The 19359-nt window shown below is 44.4% G+C and overlaps 1 protein-coding gene across 5 annotated transcripts in view; it reads right to left on the bottom strand.

The window, feature by feature from the left end:
• Positions 1-19359, bottom strand: part of PRKACB (protein kinase cAMP-activated catalytic subunit beta) — a 221431-nt gene that overhangs the window by 50443 nt on the left and 151629 nt on the right. For all 5 annotated transcript variants that reach the window (XM_038746029.1, XM_038746028.1, XM_038746033.1 and 2 more), the window contains exons 4-5: positions 2768-2866; positions 1012-1094 (exon numbers count right to left, since the gene is read on the bottom strand). In XM_038746029.1, the coding sequence (XP_038601957.1) occupies positions 1012-1094; positions 2768-2866 (182 nt within the window). The remainder of the gene's footprint in view (positions 1-1011; positions 1095-2767; positions 2867-19359) is intronic.

Below are 19359 nucleotides of genomic sequence, written 5' to 3'. Positions count from 1 at the left end.
TATTATTAACCTCTCATCTCCTGACACTCTTTTCCCTTTCTACTGCTTTCCAGGCACTTAGTCCTATCCTCTAAGAACTTAAGTACTCACCCTGCCACAGCACTTACATACATACGGACCTTTATACTTGGTTGCTCCCCTTACCTGCCATTTATTTTTAATGCCTGTCTCTCTCTCTGAACTGTAAGCTCCCTAAGGGCACGGATTGGGTCTACCAACTCTGTGTGCACACAGTAAGATCGATAAATACCACCGACTGATTGCCCGACTGATCAGACCTACCATCACTGACCACATTACAATACAACATTCCTATTTTATTACACTCTGTCACCTGAACTTTTAAAGTAGCTGTGAATTTCTGCACAGGGCAGAAATTCTCAGTAGAGAGCAGATAACTTTATCTTGAAAAAAAAAATATTCTTAAATTCCGTTAACTGCTTTAATTCTCTACACCTGAATCGATCAATTGGATTTATCTCGCACTTACCGTGTGCAGAGCATGGAATTAAGTGCTTGGGAAACTACAACAGAGTGGGTAAACATGATTTCTGCCCTTAAGGGAACTTAAAATCTAGTGCCTCTAGAAATTGTGGCTATACTCACACCTGCTATTGTCAGAAAATTAAAATGAATCTCATGAACTGCAAGCGCTTATTGCAGTGCTCTGCATTACCAATGGACTGATCACTATGAAATTAATGCAAGGTGGATTTTGTTCCCTGGCAGCTGACTGACTTGGAACCTTAACGAAGTAGGAGAAATGGCAGTGGACGGAAATGCTCACCACCACTGCCACATTATGATTTTTAAAGAAAAGAATAAAGAAAGAATGTCATCTCTAAATTAATGAATTACAGCACAACTTATTTAGGGGCTTCTATTACGTAACAGAAGACCTCATTTAACCAAAATGAGATTTGGGGCTTTTGAGGGAGACTTTTCAAGACCATAAAATTAGTAGCTTACAAAAAACCCCCCCCAAAACAACTCTATAAATAAGGTGATTACCTGAATCTTCCAATTCTTCTTAGATGTGAAAACATTTCTCCACCGGGTACGTATTCCATAACCATGTATAAATTAGAATTGTCCTAAGAGTAAAAACATTTTAAAAAACATCAAAAATTCTGTAGCTGAGTTACCTCTTGAAAGCTTTTGTTGTCTGTTTTCCACTAGAAAGAATACATTTGTATATATGTTTGTACGTATTTATTACTCTATTTATTTAGTTTACTTGTACATATTTATTCTATTTATTTTATTTTGTTAATATGTTTTGTTTTGTTCTCTGTCTCCCCCTTCTAGACTGTGAGTCCACTGTTGGGTAGGGACCGTCTTGATATGTTGCCAACTTATACTTCCTAAGCACTTAGTACAGTGCTCTGCACCCAGTAAGCGCTCAATAAATACGATTGAATGAATGAATGAATTTGTGCTGACAAAATAGGATAATGGGGAAACTACGGAGGGCTGCAACACATGTATCTATAATTCTATTTATATATTTATAATTCTATTTATTTATATTGAGGATATTGATGCCTGTTTACTTGTACCTGTTTTGTTTTGTTGTCTGTCTTCTAGACTGTGAGCCCAATGTTGGGTAGGGATTGTCTCTGTTGTTGAATTGTACTTTGCAAGCGCTTAGTACAGTGCTCTGCACATAGTAAGTGCTCAATAAATGCGGTTGAATGAATGAATGGATACTCCGCCCCTCAACCATTTTCTGCTGGGAGCTTCCAAAAATTCACACTCATTTCACCACTGAGAAGATTCTCCTCATGACTTACTTTCAAAAGAGAGAACCCCCACCACATGCTAGGGAATGCCAAATTAAACGGCTGAAATTCCACAATGCACATTCTTGACTAAAAAGGTTAAAACACCAGAATTGTGGATAATTCTTCATCACCTGAAAGCTGAGATACAGAAATACAGAAATAGAAATACAAAAAGGAAAACTACTATTTGGTAAGAAAAAAAATGATAAAGTTGACATATAGTCTATTTTCTTTAAAAATTGTACTTGTTAAGAGCTTACTGTGTGCCAGGAACTAAACTAAGCATTGAGATAGGTGCAAGATAGGTCAGTTATCAAGTTGGACACAGTATCCCATCCTATCTGTGGCTCTCATTTTAAATTAGAGGGATTCGGCCTGTTCCCGAGATGCCGGGGTTCATTCGGGAACACCCGAGGGAGGCGAGAGTTCGTTTTTTAAAGGAAATATACCTGCGGCTTCAAAGGAGATTTGAATAACAAACCAGAGGCGGAAATTTTTAATTAAAGGGCCAGAAACGAGATTAGGAAGAGAAGAGCGGAGAATAAGGAACAGAAGGGATTCGGTGGAAGCAGATGAGTGTGTGTGGGTGTGTGCACTTTTATGTGTGTGGAAGAGTCTTCGGATTTACGTTCCGTTGGAATATTACCATGGATATCACCATGGCTTTTGATACATCTAATGATTCCATTTCATAATGTTTCAGGAATAATTATTAGAGACAGGTTGAACAACAGCTCCAGAGAATGACTGGAAAATTTTCAATTCATCATAAGCTTTGAAAGACAAGATGTTCCAACTCTACACAAAATTCTAAAATCTTTGCGTCCTTGCCCACGTAATATACTCCAGTACAGTAATCTGACTGAATGAACAGTTGTCCTAAATTACTGAATTCACAAACAAATCCTAAAGCTTAAATGGAACACGTTTCTTCGAAACGTCCTCAGAAAATGCATTTTACTTAAATCGATAATGACTTTTACCTTAAAGGAATACTCCAGTCGTACAAGGAAAGGAAAGTTCACTGCTTGCAATATTCTTTTTTCATTCAGCGTATGCTCTATTTGCTTCAGCTTAACAACCTAGAATGGGGAAAAAAAACACATTATAATCGCAAATCCAAGCCATTAAAACAAAGGAACCACACAGGAAAAATATTTCCCCCAGAATGGTAAAAACGCACATTGAAAGGATTAACGGGGGATAATCAAGAGTGTTTTATAGGGAGTGAAAAGTTAATAAAGATTCTATTCTTCACACTGAAGTCTTTACCACAAAAAATCGACTACTCTGAAAGCCAAGGGACATGAAATGGTAGCAGTAATAGTATTTATTGAGCGTCCATTGGGTGCAATGGGCTGTACTAAGTGCTTGGAAAAGTACAATACAAACAGGAGACACGTACTTTATCCAGGAAGAGCTTAGGCACTAACGGAAGAGAGAAACATAAAATAATAATAATGATCATATTTGTTAAGCACTTACTATGTGTCAAGCACTGTTCTAAATGCTGGGGTAATAATAATAATAATGATAGCATTTATTAAGCGCTTACTATGTTCAAAGCACTGTTCTCAGCCCTAGGGAGGTTACAAGGTGATCAGGTTGTCCCACGGGGGAGCTCACAGACTTAGTCCCCATTTTACAGATGAGGGAACTGAGGCACAGTGAAGTGAAGTGACTTGCCCAAAGTCACACAGCTGATAAGTGGCAGAGGCGGAATTAGAACCCGTGACTTCTGACTCCCAAGTCCTTGCTCTTGCTATTAGCTGAGCAGGCCTTCCCAGACTGAGCTTAGAACAGTGTTTTGTACATAGTAAGCGCTTAATAAATACTATTATTATTATTATTATTATTTTGTTAGTATGTTTGGTTTTGTTCTCTGTCTCCCCCTTTTAGACTGTGAGCCCACTGTTGGGTAGGGACTGTCTCTATATGTTGCCAACTTGTACTTCCCAAGCGCTTAGTACAGTGCTCTGCACACAGTAAGTGCTCAATAAATACGATTGATGATGATGATGATGATTAGGCCATGCTGCTTTTCTAAAAATGTTAGAGTTAGGGTTGGGTAAAAAGACCTACTTCCCAAGCGCTCAGTACAGTGCTCTGCACACAGTAAGCGCTCAATAAATACGACTGAATGAATAAAGGGAATAATGACGTCTTCTATCAGGAACGATAGAGGAGCCTTGATTGTGGAGCTTTATGAACAAGAACTTCTACGAGGAACGGATTAGCCTGCGCGTGGCTCTTTCTTTTTTATGGGATTTCTTATATTCTATGTTCCAGGTACTGCTCTAAGTGCCGGGGTAGATACGAGGGAATCAGGTTGGACACAGTCCATGTCCCTCGCGGGGCTCACAGTCTTAATCCCCGTTCGTTCATTCATTCAATCGTTTTTATTGAGCACTTACTGTGTGCAGAGCACTATACTGAGCGCTTGGGAAGTACAAGTGGCAACATTCATTCATTCACTCAGTCGTATTTATTGAGGTATTTTTACGGTATTTGTTAAATTCTATGTTCCAGGTACTGCTCTAAGTGGTGGGGTAGATACGAGGGAATCAGGTTGGACACAGTCCATGTCCCTCGTGGGGCTCACAGTCTTAATCCCCGTTCATTCATTCATTCATTCAATCGTCTTTATTGAGCACTTACTGTGTGCAGAGCACTATACTAAGCGCTTGGGAAGTACCAGTGGCAACATTCATTCATTCACTCAGTCGTATTTATTGAGGTATTTTTACGGTATTTGTTAAATTCTATGTTCCAGGTACTGCTCTAAGTGCTGGGGTAGATACGAGGGAATCAGGTTGGACACAGTCGGGGCTCACAGTCTTAATCCCCGTTCGTACATTCATTCAATCATCTTTATTGAGCACTTACTGTGTGCAGAGCACTATACTAAGCGCTTGGGAAGCACCAGTGGCAACATTCATTCATTCACTCAGTCGTATTTATTGAGGTATTTTTATGGTATTTGTTAAATTCGATGTTCCAGTTACTGCTCTAAGTGCTGGGGTAGATACGAGGGAATCAGGTTGGACACAGTCCATGTCCCTCGCGGGGCTCACAGTCTTAATCCCCGTTCGTTCATTCACTCAATCGTTTTTATTGAGCACTTACTGTGTGCAGAGCACTATACTGAGCGCTTGGGAAGTACCAGTGGCAACATTCATTCATTCACTCAGTCGTATTTATTGAGGTATTTTTACGGTATTTGTTAAATTCTATGTTCCAGGTACTGCTCTAAGTGCTGGGGTAGATACGAGGGAATCAGGTTGGACACAGTCCATGTCCCTCGCGGGGCTCACAGTCTTAATCCCCGTTCGTACATTCATTCAATCGTCTTTATTGAGCACTTACTGTGTGCAGAGCACTATACTAAGCGCTTGGGAAGCACCAGTGGCAACATTCATTCATTCACTCAGTCGCATTTATTGAGGTATTTTTATGGTATTTGTTAAATTCTATGTTTCAGGTACTGCTCTAAGTGCTGCGGTAGATACGAGGGAATCAGGTTGGACACAGTCGGGGCTCACAGTCTTAATCCCCATTCGTTCATTCATTCAATCGTTTTTACTGAGCACTTACCGTGTGCAGAGCACTATACTAAGCGCTTGGGAAGTACCAGTGGCAACATTCATTCATTCACTCAGTCGTATTTATTGAGGTATTTTTACGGTATTTGTTAAATTCTATGTTCCAGGTACTGCTCTAAGTGCTGGGGTAGATACGAGGGAATCAGGTTGGACACAGTCCATGTCCCTCGCGGGGCTCACAGTCTTAATCCCCGTTCGTTCATTCATTCAATCGTTTTTATTGAGCACTTACTGTGTGCAGAACACTATACTAAGCGCTTGGGAAGTACAAGTGGTAACATTCATTCATTCCCTCAATCGTATTTATTGAGCACTTACTGTGTGCAGAGCACTGTAGTGATTAAGCACTTGGGAAGTACGAGTGGCAACATATAGAGACGGTCCCTCCCCAACAATGGGCTCACAGTCTAGAAGGGAATAATAATAATGGCATTTATTAAGCGCTTACTACGTGCCAAGCACTGTTCTAAGCCGTGGGGAGGTTACAAAGCGATCAGGTTGTCCCACGGCGGGCTCACAGCCTTAATCCCCATTTGACAGATGAGGTAACTGATGCCCAGAGAAGTGAAGTCTCTTGCCTGAGGTCACACAGCAGACAAGAGAAGCAGCGTGGCTCAATGCAAACAGTCCGAGTCAGAGGTCATGGGTTCAAATCTCGACTCTGCCAATTGTCAGCTGAGTGACATTGGGCAAGTCACTTCACTTCTCTGGACCTCAGTTCCCTCATCTGTAAAATGGGGATTAAGATTGTGAGCCCCACGTGGGACAAATTGATCACCTTGTATCCCCCCAGTGCTTAGAACAGTGCTTGGCACACAGTAAGCGCTTAATAAATGCTATTATTATTATTATTATTATTTTTATTAAGTGGCGGTGCCAGAATTAGAACCCAGGCCCTTCTGACTCTTAGGACTGTGCTCTATCCCTTAGGCCACACTGCTTGGGCCGTGCCAGTCACACTATCAACCCTATCAGTCATGAGGGGGTGTAGAAGACAACAACTGGATGGGTTGGGAAGCGTGACGCACTCTGCAAGGTGTAAATTCCAGCTTCACCCCCATTAGCAGCGTGGCTCAGTGGAAAGAGCCCGGGCTTTGGAGTCGGAGGTCGTGGGTTCGAATCCCGGCTCCGCCACATGTCCGCTGTGTGACCTTGGGCAAGTCACTTACCTTCTCAGAGCCTCAGTTACCGCATCTGGAAAATGGGGATGATGACTGTGAGCCCCACGCGGGACAACCTGATCACCTTGTATCCCCCCAGCGCATAGAACAGTGCTTTGCACATAGTAAGAGCTTAACAAATGCCATTATTATTATTATTATTATTATTATTATTAGTCAGCTACAGGCAGAACCAGTGGGGAGGGCATGCGGTTCTCCCAATTCCCGAAGCAGCGTTCTTTCCACGGGAACAACAGAAAGGCTGACCAGGTGACACTAGGGGATAGGCAGACTGTTTAAACAAAATGACTTCCTTCAAATTGGTGCAAATATTCACAGTCATGCAGAGCGCTTACTTGTGTGCAAAGCATTGTACTCCGCGTCTGGAAGAGTACGATATAATCAATCAATCAATCGCATTTATTGAGCGCTTACTGTATGCAGAGCACTGTACTAAGCGCTTGGGAAGTACAAGTTGGCAACATATAGAGACGGTCCCTACCCAACAGTGGGCTCACAGTCTAGAATGTCCGTTGGGAGAAGCAGCGTGGCTCAATGGAAAGAGCCCGGGCCTGGGACTCAGAGGTCACGGGTTCAAATCCCAGCTCCGCCACTTGTCAGCTGGGTGACTTTGGGCCAGTCACTTCACTTCTCTGGGCCTCAGTTCCCTCATCTGCAAAATGGGGATGAAGACTGTGAGCCCCACGTGGGACAATCTGATCACCCTGCACCCTCCCCAGCGCCTAGAACAGTGCTTTGCACATAGTAAGCGCTGAACAAATCCCATCATTATTAGAATGTCCGTTACGCTGGTGTGCCGTCCTCTCCCAAGCGCTCAGTACAGTGCTCTTCGACTGTAGTCCTTTTAGACTGTGAGCCCACTGAGGCAGAGAGAACTTAAGTGACCTGCCCAAGGTCACACAGCAGACAAGTGGCAGAGCTGGGATTAGAACCCAGTCCTCCGATTCCCAAGCCCGGGCTCTGTCCGCTAAGCCACACCGCTTCTCCTGCCAGCCCGTACATTCAGAGTGGGGGGAGACTGGCTTCTTGAAAAGATTTTTTACATGTTTTGTTTTGTTGTCTCTGTCTCCCCCTTCTACTGTGAGCCCGTTGTTGGGTAGGGACTGTCTCTAGATGTTGCCGACTTGTACTTCCCAAGCGCTTAGTACGGTGTTCTGCATACAATAAGCGCTCAATAAATACGATTGATTGATTGTACTTCCCAAGCCCTTCGTACAGTGCTCTGCACACAGTAAGCGCTCAATAAATACGATTGATGGTGGTGATGCTCTGCACACAGTAAGCCCTCAGGAAATACGATTGATTGACCGCAATATTCTTCCCCGCTTCCCGTCCCCTCAGCCAAGACCGGCTCCCACCTACCCGGAGGCTGGGAATTCCCAGGGGAAAGAGATCAACTCAACTGGGCCTCCCTCAAAGCTCACTGGAAGAGGACCAGAGAGACACTCCATTGTCACGCAGGCGATGGCCGCGGAGGTGTGACTAGTAGCCCACAGCAGCGGGTGGGCTCCGGAGCCCCTCAAAGCAGCAAACCGGAGGGGAAAAGGGAAGCCAGGGACGGGTGGCAGGGGACAGGGACCTCTGAAGGAAATGAAGCATCAGTTCCCCGCCACCAAGGAAGGTGTGGATCTCAACAGCAGGCAGGCGGCACCAAGTACAATTGTCGGCTGTGTGACTTTGGCCAACTCACTTCACTTCTCTGGGCCTCAGCCACCTCATCTGCAAAATGGGGATCGGTAATAATGATAAGAATGGCATTTATTAAGCGCTTACTAGGTGCAAAGCACTGTTCTAGATGTGAGCCCACTGTTGGGTAGGGACTGTCTCTATATGTTGCCAATCTGTACTTCCCAAGCGTTTAGTACAGTGCTCTGCACATAGTAAGCGCTCAATAAATATGATTGATTGATTGACTGATTCTAATTGACTGATTCTAAGCTCTGGGGAGGGTACAAGGTGATCGTCCCCCCTCCATACCCCCCATCTTACCTCCTTCCCTTCCCCACAGCACCTGGATATATGCATACATGATTGTACCGATTTATTACTCTATTTATTTTACTTGTACATATCTATTCTATTTATTTTATTTTGTTAATATGTTTGGTTTTGTTCTCCGTCTCCCCCTTCTAGACTGTGAGCCCACTGTTGGGTAGGGACTGTCTCTATATGTTGCCAACTTGCACCTCCCAAGCGCCCAGCACAGCACTCCGCACACAGTAAGCGCTCAATAAATACAATTGATTGATTGATCAGGCCACCCCACGTGGGGCTCACAGTCTTAATCCCCATTTTCCAGATGAGGGAACTGAGACACGTTCTAATGACGCACCACTGAACCATAAGGGTTTGGCCAAATCTGACGGAATACTTCTTTGGAAGGCAACAGACTTGACTGAGTAGGCATTATAATATAATAATAATAATAAATAATAATTTTGGTATTTGTAAGCGCTTACTATATGCCAAGCACTGTTCTAAGAGCTGGGGGAGATACAATACACGGTCATCAGGTTGTCCCACACGGGGCCCACAGTTTTAATCCCCATTTTCCAGATGAGGGAACTGAGGCACAGAGAAGTTAAGTGACTTGCCCAAAGCCGCACAGCTGATAAGCGGCGGAGGCGGAATTAGAACCCGTGACCTCTGACTCCCAAGCCCCCGTTCTTTCCGCTAAACCACGGTGCTTCTGAATATAACATATTTAACACTGACCACGTGGACTTTATGACTCCGAGTGGGAGTCAAAAGGATCTTTGTTCTAATCCTGGCTCTGCCACTGGTCTACTGTGTGACCTTGGAAACGTTACTTCACTTCTCTGTGCTTCAGGGATTGTGTCCAACCTAATCTGCTTATATCCGCCCCAGTGCTTAGTACAGCTCCTGGCAAATTCTACAAATGTTATTATGTGAGCTATGTGAATCAGCTGTGTGACTTTGGGCAAGTCACTTAACTTCTCTGGGCCTCAGTTCCCTCATCTGCAAAATGGGGATGAAGACTGTGAGCCCTCCGTGGGACAACCTGATCACCTTGTAACCTGAACAGTGCTTTGCACATAGTGTTTAATAAATGCCATTATTATGTGAATGTTAATGCAAACCGCTCCAAGAAAACTCATTACCAATGAAGGTTTTATTCATAAAAAAGAGTACCTTATATTGGTGGATAAAAGACAATATTTCTGCATCTACCATAAATCAACTAAGGACAAAATTTCCATTTTTACCAGTTGAACTTGAGAGCTTTGTTTTAAATTAAAGGAATAGAGAGGTAAGAGAGACTCAAAATTTGAGCCAAGGTTTTTTTATCTAAAGTAAACTTTGAAAATAGTTAATCAGGAGACCACAGATACATAGAATAAACTGGTCATCGTAAATCAAGCTAAAGTCTTCAAAGCTAGTTAAATAAATATTGTTGCATTATTTTTCACTCTGAAAATTTGGCATGCTGCGCATCATTATCTTTGCAATTGTTTACTGAATGTCTATTGTGTTCAGAGCACTATACTAGGTTCTTGGGCAAGATCCACAGAAAGTTATTTATATACATAAACATATATATATACATATACATACACACACACACACACACACACACACACACACACACACACACACACACACACACACACACACACCCCTATGTATATGTGTATATATATATATATACACACTCCCCTCAAGGATTTTACAATGCTCATCTAATGCTATTTTGGGACTTCATGTGATTAATAGAGAAAACAACTATAAAAATGAAGAGTTCAACACAATAAAGTCAAATACCAACTAGACTTTCAATCATGCCTAAAATACACACTGGCTTGCGAAAATTATTATTTATTCAAGAAAAAGCTAAATAACCTATTAAATATCCAAGGGAACTGCTTGTCTCAGTAATGCACAACCTGGAACAATGCAGTCAGCAAACAATGTTCTAAATAGCAGTTCTTTCAGGAAATTTTTCACAACACAACAAAACCCACAAATCACCACTAAAACCTCCTCTTTAAAGCCATTTAACAGGACCCTTGGCCATAATAGTTTAAAAAAATAATCCACTGAGACTGGTTTCAATAATACAACATCAATCTTTTTGTTAATCTTAGTCCTTTGTGAAAAACACAATAATAATAAAATAGGCAGGGCGGTATATCTTAAGAGCTTACTACATGTTAAACAGTGTATTTTACACTGGGCTTATATATATATATATATAAGCCCAGCGTAAAAGACAGAGTTATTTATATATATATATATATATATATATATATATAATGGTATTTGTTATGTGCTTACGATGTGCAAAGCACCGTTCTAAGCACTGGGGAGGTTACAAGGTGATCAGGTTGTCCCACGGGGGGCTCACAGTTTTCATCCCCATTTTCATCCCCAGATGAGGGAACTGAGGCCCAGAGAAGTGAAGCGACTTGCCCAAAGTCACACAGCTGACAGTTGTTGGAGCCAGGACTTGAACCCATGACCTCTGACTCCAAAGCCCGGGCTCTTTCCACTGAGCCACACTGCTTCTCCATAAAATAGAGTTGATAAAATAGAACAATCCCCATCCCACAAGGGCCTCAGAGTCTAAAGGGGGACATTTTACATTAGGAGAATGAGGCACAAAGAAATTAAGTGTCGTGCCCAAGGAAGCACAGGAGGCAAATGACTGAGCTAGGATAAATAAGAATAATAATAATGATAGTATTTGTTAAGCGTTTACTATGTGCCAGGCACTGTAATAATAATAATAATAATGATGGCATTTATTAAGCGCTTACTATTTGCAAACCACTGTTCTAAGCGCTGGGAAGGTCACAAGGTGATCAGGTTGTCCCACGGGGGGCTCACAGCCCTAATCCTCATTTTCCAGATGAGGGAACTGAGGCCCAGAGAAGTGAAGTGACTTGCCCAAAGTCACCCAGCTGACAATTGGCGGAGCCGGGATTTGAACCCATGACCTCTGACTCCAAAGCCTGGGCTCTTTTCCACTGAGCCACACTGCTTCTCTATTAAGCACTGGGTAGATGCAAGCAAATGGGGTTGGGCACAGTCCCTGTCCTTCGTAGGGCTTACAGTCTTCATCTCCATTACATTAGAGAAGCAGCGAGGCTCAGTGGAAAGAGCCCGGGCTTGGGAGGCAGAGGTCATGGGTTCGAATCCCAGCTCCGCCGCTTTCATTCATTCATTCAATCGTATTTATTGAGCGCTTACTGTGTGCAGAGCACTGGTACTAATCAATCAATCAATCAATCAATCAATCGTATTTATTGAGCGCTTACTATGTGCAGAGCACTGTACTAAGCGCTTGGGAAGTACAAATTGGCATCACATAGAGACAGTCCCTACCCGATAGTGGGCTCACAGTCTAAAAGGGGGAGACAGAGAACAGAACCAAACATACCAACAAAATAAAATAAGTAGGATAGAAATGTACAAGTAAAATAAATAAATAAATAAATAAACAGAGTAATAAATATGTACAACCATATATACATATATACAGGTGCTGTGGGGAGGGGAAGGCGGTAAGGCGGGGGGATGGAGAGGGGGACGAGGGGGGAGAGGAAAGAAGGGGCTCAATCTGGGAAGGCCTCCTGGAGGAGGTGAGCTCTCAGCAGGGCCTTGAAGGGAGGAAGAGAGCTAGCTTGGCGGATGGGCAGAGGGAGGGCATTCCAGGCCCGGGGGATGACGTGGGCCGGGGGGTCGATGGCGGGACAGGCGAGAGCGAGGTACAGTGAGGAGATTAGTGGTGGAGGAGCGGAGGGTGCGGGCTGGGCAGTAGAAGGAGAGAAGGGAGGTGAGGTAGGAGGGGGCGAGGTGATGGAGAGCCTTGAAGCCCAGGGTGAGGAGTTTCTGCCTGATGCGCAGATTGATCGGTAGCCATTGGAGGTTTTTGAGGAGGGGAGTGATATGTCCAGAGCGTTACTGGACAAAGATAATCCGGGCAGCAGCATGAAGTATGGATTGAAGTGGAGAGAGACACGAGGATGGGAGATCAGAGAGAAGGCTAGTGCAGTAGTCCAGACGGGATAGGATGAGAGCTTGAATTAGCAGGGTAGCGGTTTGGATGGAGAGGAAAGGGCGGATCTTGGCAATGTTGCGGAGCTGAGACCGGCAGGTTTTGGTGACGGCTTGGATGTGAGGGGTGAATGAGAGAGCGGAGTCGAGGATGACACCAAGGTTGCGGGCTTGTGAGACGGGAAGGATGGTAGTGCCGTCAACAGAGATGGGAAAGTCAGGGAGAGGACAAGGTTTGGGAGGGAAGACAAGGAGCTCAGTCTTCGACATGTTGAGCTTTAGGTGGCGGGCGGACATCCAGATGGATGGATACTAAGCGGTTGGGAAGTACAAGTCGGCAACATGTGGAGCCGGTCCCTACCCAACAACGGGCTCACTTGTCAGCTGCGAGTGACTTTGGGCAAGTCACTTCACTTCTCTGGGCCTCAGTTACCTCATCTGTAAAATGGGGATTAAGACTGTGAGCCCCATGTGGGACAACCTAATTACCTTGTATCCCCCCGCAGCGCTTAGAACAGTGGTTTGCACATAGTAAGCGCTTAATAAATGCCATCATTATTATTATTATTATTATTACAGTGCCTGGCACATAGTAAACGCTTAACAAATACTATCACAAATAGTGATCTAATACTGTAATACTACTGTAATACTGTAATACTATCACAAATACTAGCACAAATACTAATGTGTGCGCTTTGCACACATTAAGCGCTTAACAAATGCCATTATTATTATCATTATTTTAACTGAGGCACAGAAGTGAACTGACTTGCCCAAGGCCACACAGCAGACAAGTGGAGCCAGGATTAGAACCCATGACCTTCTGACTCTAGGCCCTGCTCTGACCACTATGCCGGGCTGCTACAAGTTTCCTGATTTCCAGGTTCGTGCGCTTTCCACAAAGCCACACCGCTTCTCGTCCCGTCCTCTTATAAACTGATTTTTATCGAGATTTCTTCTACTTCTAAATTTACGTCCACGTTCAAGGCGGTTCTCTGATATTCTCCGTCCGTTTCCGCAGTTAGAGTGTAAAATTCCGGGAGAAAGGAAACGTGGCTTCTGCTTCTGCCGTATCAATCAATTACGGAGCACTTTAATAATAATAATAATAACAGTAATAATAATAATAATAGCATTTATTAAGCGCCTACTATGTGCAAAGCACTGTTCTAAGCGCTGGGGAGGTTACAAGGTGATCAGGTTGGCCCACGGGGGGCTCACAGTCAATCGTCATTTTACAGATGAGGGAACTGAGGCACAGAGAAGTTAAGTGACTTGCCCAAAGTCACACAGCTGACAAGTGGCGGGGCTGGGATTTGAACCCATGACAACTGACTCCGAAACCCAGGCTCTTTCCACTGAGCCACGCTGCTTCTATGTGCGGAGCACCGTCCTAAACGCTCGCAAGGGTACAATATGACAATTTTCCTGCACGTGACAAGCTTACAGTCTAGAGGGGGAGTCTCTCAAATGTTTAATTTTGGTGCACTACCCTGGAGAAGCAGTGTGGCTCAGTGGAAAGAGTCCGGGCTTGGGAGTCAGAGGTCATGGGTTCAAATCCCGGCTCCACCACTTGTCAGCTGGGTGACTGGGCAAGTCACTTCACTTCTCTGGGCCTCAGTTACCTCATCTGTAAAATGGGGATGAAGGCTGTGAGCCCCCCGTGGGACAACCTGATCACCTTGTAACCTCCCCAGCGCTTAGAACAGGGCTTTGCACATAGTAAGCACTTAATAAATGCTATCATTATTATTATTATTATTACACTTAGTAGGTGGTCGATAATTAGCATTATGAATACCATGCCACCCCTCCAGCTCTTCGCTTCGCTTCTTCTTCTTCGCTTCACAGTAGACTGTGAGCCCACTGTTGGGTAGGGACTGTATATGTTGCCAACTTGGACTTCCCAAGCGCTCAGTACAGTGCTCTGCACACAGCAAGCGCTCAATAAAGACGATGGGTTGATTGATTGATTAAGGAAGACAATATCAAATTTGAGGGTTTCTCCAGACAAGTGGAACCTCATGACTGCTCAGCTACAAAATGGAACACAAATACACGGACGTTTCCTCGGACATAACCCTACTTGACGACAAAGATCATCATCAATCGTATTTACTGAGCGCTTACTGTGTGCAGAGCACTGTACTAAGCGCTTGGGAAGTACAAATTGGCAACATATAGGGACAGTCCCTACCCAACAGTGGGCTCACAGTCTAAAAGGGGGACAAAGACAATCGTTAAGGGGAAATATTGCAGTCAATACTGCTGGGCTGCAACGTGCCTTTTCAAACATAGGAATATAGTCTCCTGGCTGGCTGGGACACCCAATTTCCCGAGGGTATCAATAAACATTTCTCACGTGCTCCCCAACAAACCTGGGAAAGGCTATACAACAAATCCTCCGCCAGCTAGACATCTGCAAATATATGACTACGTGGAACGGCGTCTATGGCCTTAGAACAGCTTAATCTGTACATAATAACTGATAACTTCCCCCTCCCCACACCCCCCGCCTTACCTCCTTCCCCTCCCCACAGCACCTGTATATATCAATCAATCAATCAATCGCATTTATTGAGCGCTTACTGTGTGCAGAGCACTGTACTAAGCGCTTGGGAAGTACAAGTTGGCAACATATAGAGACAGTCCCTACTCAATAGTGGGCTCACAGACTAGAAGGGGGAGACAATCAATCAATCAATCAATCAACCAATCGTATTTATTGAGCACTTACTGTGTGCAGAGCACTGTACTAAGCACTTGGGAAGTACAAGTTGGTAACATATAGAGACGGTCCCTACCCAACAGTGGGCTCACAGTCTAGAAGGGGGAGACAGAGAACAAAACCAAACATACTAACAAAATAAAATAAATAGAACAGATATGTACAAGTAAAATAAATAAATCAATAGAGTAATAAATATGTAGAATGGGACAGCCCACACAGGATAAGGTTCCTCCTTTCCCCTCAGCTTCTCTGGGATGGGGGTTACCCTGCCATCAACCGCTGTGCCGCTCTGACTCGCTCCTTCATTCATCCTCCCTCCCATTCCCACAACACATATGTGTATATTTGTAATGTATATGCGTATATATGTATATGTGTTTGTACGCATTTATTACTCCATTTATTTGTACATATTTATTCTATTTATTTTATTTTGTTAATATGTTTTGTTTTGTTGTCCGTCTCCCCCTTCTAGACTGCGAGCCCGCTGTTGGGTGGGGACCGTCTCTATATGTTGCCAACTTGTACTTCCCAAGTGCTTAGGACAGTGCTCTGCATGCAGTAAGCGCTCAATAAATACGACTGAATGAATGAATGAATTTTGTTAATATGTTCTGTTTTGTTGTCCGTCTCTCCCTTCTAGACTGTGAGCCTGCTGTTGGGTGGGGACCGTCTCTATATGTTGCCAACTTGTACTTCCCAAGCGCTCAGGACAGTGCTCTGCATGCAGTAAGTGCTCAATAAATACCACTGAATGAATGAATGAATTTTGTTAATATGTTTTGTTTTGTTGTCCGTCTCCCCCTTCCAGACTGCGAGCCCGCTGTTGGGTGGGGACCATCTCTATATGTTGCCAACTTGTACTTCCCAAGCGCTTAGGACAGTGCTCTGCACGCAGTAAGCGCTCACTAAATACCACTGAATGAATGAATGAATAGCTAAAAACAGTTGCAAAATAAGCCATTATTCTTATCGTGCACCTCACAGAACACAGAGAGTGAATGCTCATCCACTGCTGTTTCGGGACTTCATGGGATTAATAGAGAAATCAAGTACTATTTTACAGAAACTACAAGTATTTGACTGCAGGTTATCCCGGGTAATAGTGGACAGTGGTGTTTAAAAATCTCCCGCTATCTTATCGCAGTTCAGGGCCAAACTGTTAGTTCATCCCCAATCCAAGAGCTTCTTGACCTTCACTGGGCTCAGCCTCAGGCTTCGCTTAAGGTGTCTGGTTGCCTTCAAGGGCAGGGAGAAAAATTCACCTCTCCCTTCCAGTCCCCATGGTGTCATTAAGATGATGAGGAGGATATCTTGTACATATTGTACGTATTTATTACTCTATTTATTTATTTTGCTTGTACATATCTATTCTATTCATTTTATTTTGTTAGTATGTTTGGTTTTGTTCTCCGTCTCCCCCTTTTAGACTGCGAGCCCACTGTTGGGTAGGGACCGTCTCTATATGTTGCCGACTTGGACTTCCCAAGTGCTTAGTACAGTGCTCTGCACACAGTAAGCGCTCAATAAATACGATTGATTGATTGATCTGTTAAGCGCTTGGTCTGTGTCAAGCTCTAGTCTACGCGCTGGGGTAGATACCGGGTAATCGGGTTGGACACAGTCCCTGTCCCAGATGGGGTGCATAGTCTTCATCGCCATTTGACAGATGAAGGAAGGATGAAGCCTTTTAGACTGTGAGCCCACTGTTGGGTACGGACTGTCTCTATGTGTTGCCAATTTGTACTTCCCAAGCGCTTAGCACAGTGCTCTGCACATAGTAAGCGCTCAATAAATACAATTGATTGATTGATTGATTGAAGGAACTGAGGTACAGAGAAGTCAAGTGACTTGGCCAGGGTCACACAGCTGAGAAGTAAAGGAGATGGCATTAGAACCCAGTCCCTTCTGCTCCCCCCGCCCATGCTCCATCCATATGACCACACTGTCTCTTTATACGGATTAAGCCGCTGGGCAAGCCCAGCTGACCTAATGGGAGCCACACGGTAGTCCGCCTGGGCCCTGAACCTTGACCATCTCTCCAAGGGGATCCCCGTTCTTCGCCCCACTTTGAGAAGCAGCGTGGACAAGGGCCCGGGCTTTGGCGCCAGAGGTCATGGGTTCAAATCCCAGCTCCGCCTACTATCAGCTGTGGTGACTTTGGGCAAGTCACTTCGCTTCTCTGGGCCTCAGTGACCTCATCTGTAAAATGGGGATTAAGACTGTGAGCCCCCCGTGGGACAACCTCATCACCTTGTAACCTCCCCAGCGCTTAGAACAGTGCTTTGCACATAGTAAGTGCTTAACAAATGCCATCATTATTATTATTAAATCTCCACCGACACTTTCTGACCTTACGGGGAAGCAGCGTGGCTCAGTGGAAAGAGCCCGGGCTTTGGAGTCAGAGGTCAGGGGTTCAAATCCCGGCTCCGCCGACTGTCAGCTGTGTGACTTTGGCAAGTCACTTAACTTCTCTGTGCCTCAGTTACCTCATCTGAAAAATGGGGATTAAGACTGTGAGCCCCCCATGGGACAACCTAATCACCTTGTATCCTCCCCGGCGCTTAGAACAGTGCTCCCACTGTTGGGTAGGGACCGTCTCTATATGTTGCCAACTTGTAGTTCCCGAGCGCTTAGTACAGTGCTCTGCACACAGTAAGCGCTCAATAAAAACGATTGAATGAATGAATGAATTTGCACATAGGAAGCGCTTAATAAATGCCATCATTATTCTTATACACTTTGCTCCAGTTGGGTAGGGACTGCCTCTATATGTTGCCGACTTGTACTTCCCAAGCACTTAGTACAGTGCTCTGCAAACAGTAAGCGCTCAATAAATATGATTGATTGATTGATTGACTTGGCTTCTAATTCCGCTGCCTGCTGTGTGACCTTGAGCAGGTCACTTCGCTTTTCTGTGCCTCAGTTCCCTCATCTGTACAAGGGGGATGAAGACCGTGAGTCCCACGGGGGACAGGGACTGTGCCCCGCCTGATTAGCTTGTATCTACCCCAGCGCTTAGACCGGTGCCTGGAATGTAGTAAGCGCTTAAACACCATAAAGCCCCTGCATCTCCCTCAGGATCCTGCCCACCTGAGTGCTACTTCTGAATTGGGAGGCGGAGGGAATCTGGTGCATCCGAAGGGTTCATCCCCACCCCGACAGTGCGCCCTAAGAGCTGGTTCTTCTCGCTCGCCGCCCGAAGCCGGCCTCTTCCCAGCCTCCTTTCGCTTTTCCGTGTCACCCAGCCTGCTTTAGATACCAGCCCAGCGGCTAACCACAGGTAAGCCGAGCTCAAAGGCTGTGCCTGCAGTTTCAGTCAGATAATTCAAGACAATCATTTATATTATTCATTCCTTCAATCGTATTTATTGAGCGCTTACTGTGCGCAGAGCACTGTACTAAGCGCTTGGGAAGTACCAGTTGGCAATACTAGATGCTTTAATAACTTTCACAGTTGCTATATGCAGTGCAATTGCTGTATTATACTCTCCAAGCTCTTAGTAAAGTGCTCTGCACAGAGTAAGCGCTCAATAAATCCGACAATGAATGAATACGAAAAAGCCAGTGGCTTAGCACTGAAATCCATCGCACCCCTTAAATGCCTTATAGGCTATGAAAACTAAGCGCTTGGAAAGTACAAGTTGGCAATACTAGATGCTTTAATAACTTTCACAGTTGCTATATGCAGTGCAATCGCTGTATTATACTCTCCAAGCTCCTAGTACAGTGCTCTGCACACAGTAAGCTCTCAATAAATCCGGTTGAATGAATAAATGCGAAAGAGCAAGTGGCTTAGCACTGAAATCCATCGCACCCCTTAAATGCCTTATAGGCTATGAAAACTAAGCGCTTGGGAAGTACAAGTTGGCAAGACTAGATGCTTTAATAACTTTCACAGTTGCTATATACAGTGCAATTGCTGTATTATACTCTCCAAGCTCTTACTGCAGTGCTCTGCACATAGTAAGCGCTCAATAAATCCAATTGAATGAATAAATACGAAAAAGCGAGTGGCTTAGCACTGAAATCCATCGCAC

Source organism: Tachyglossus aculeatus, chromosome 4 (assembly GCF_015852505.1).
Source record: "Tachyglossus aculeatus isolate mTacAcu1 chromosome 4, mTacAcu1.pri, whole genome shotgun sequence".
Taxonomy (NCBI): domain Eukaryota; kingdom Metazoa; phylum Chordata; class Mammalia; order Monotremata; family Tachyglossidae; genus Tachyglossus; species Tachyglossus aculeatus.
The sequence above is the reverse complement of the archived record's forward strand: the minus strand, read 5'-3'. Positions and strand labels throughout refer to the sequence as shown.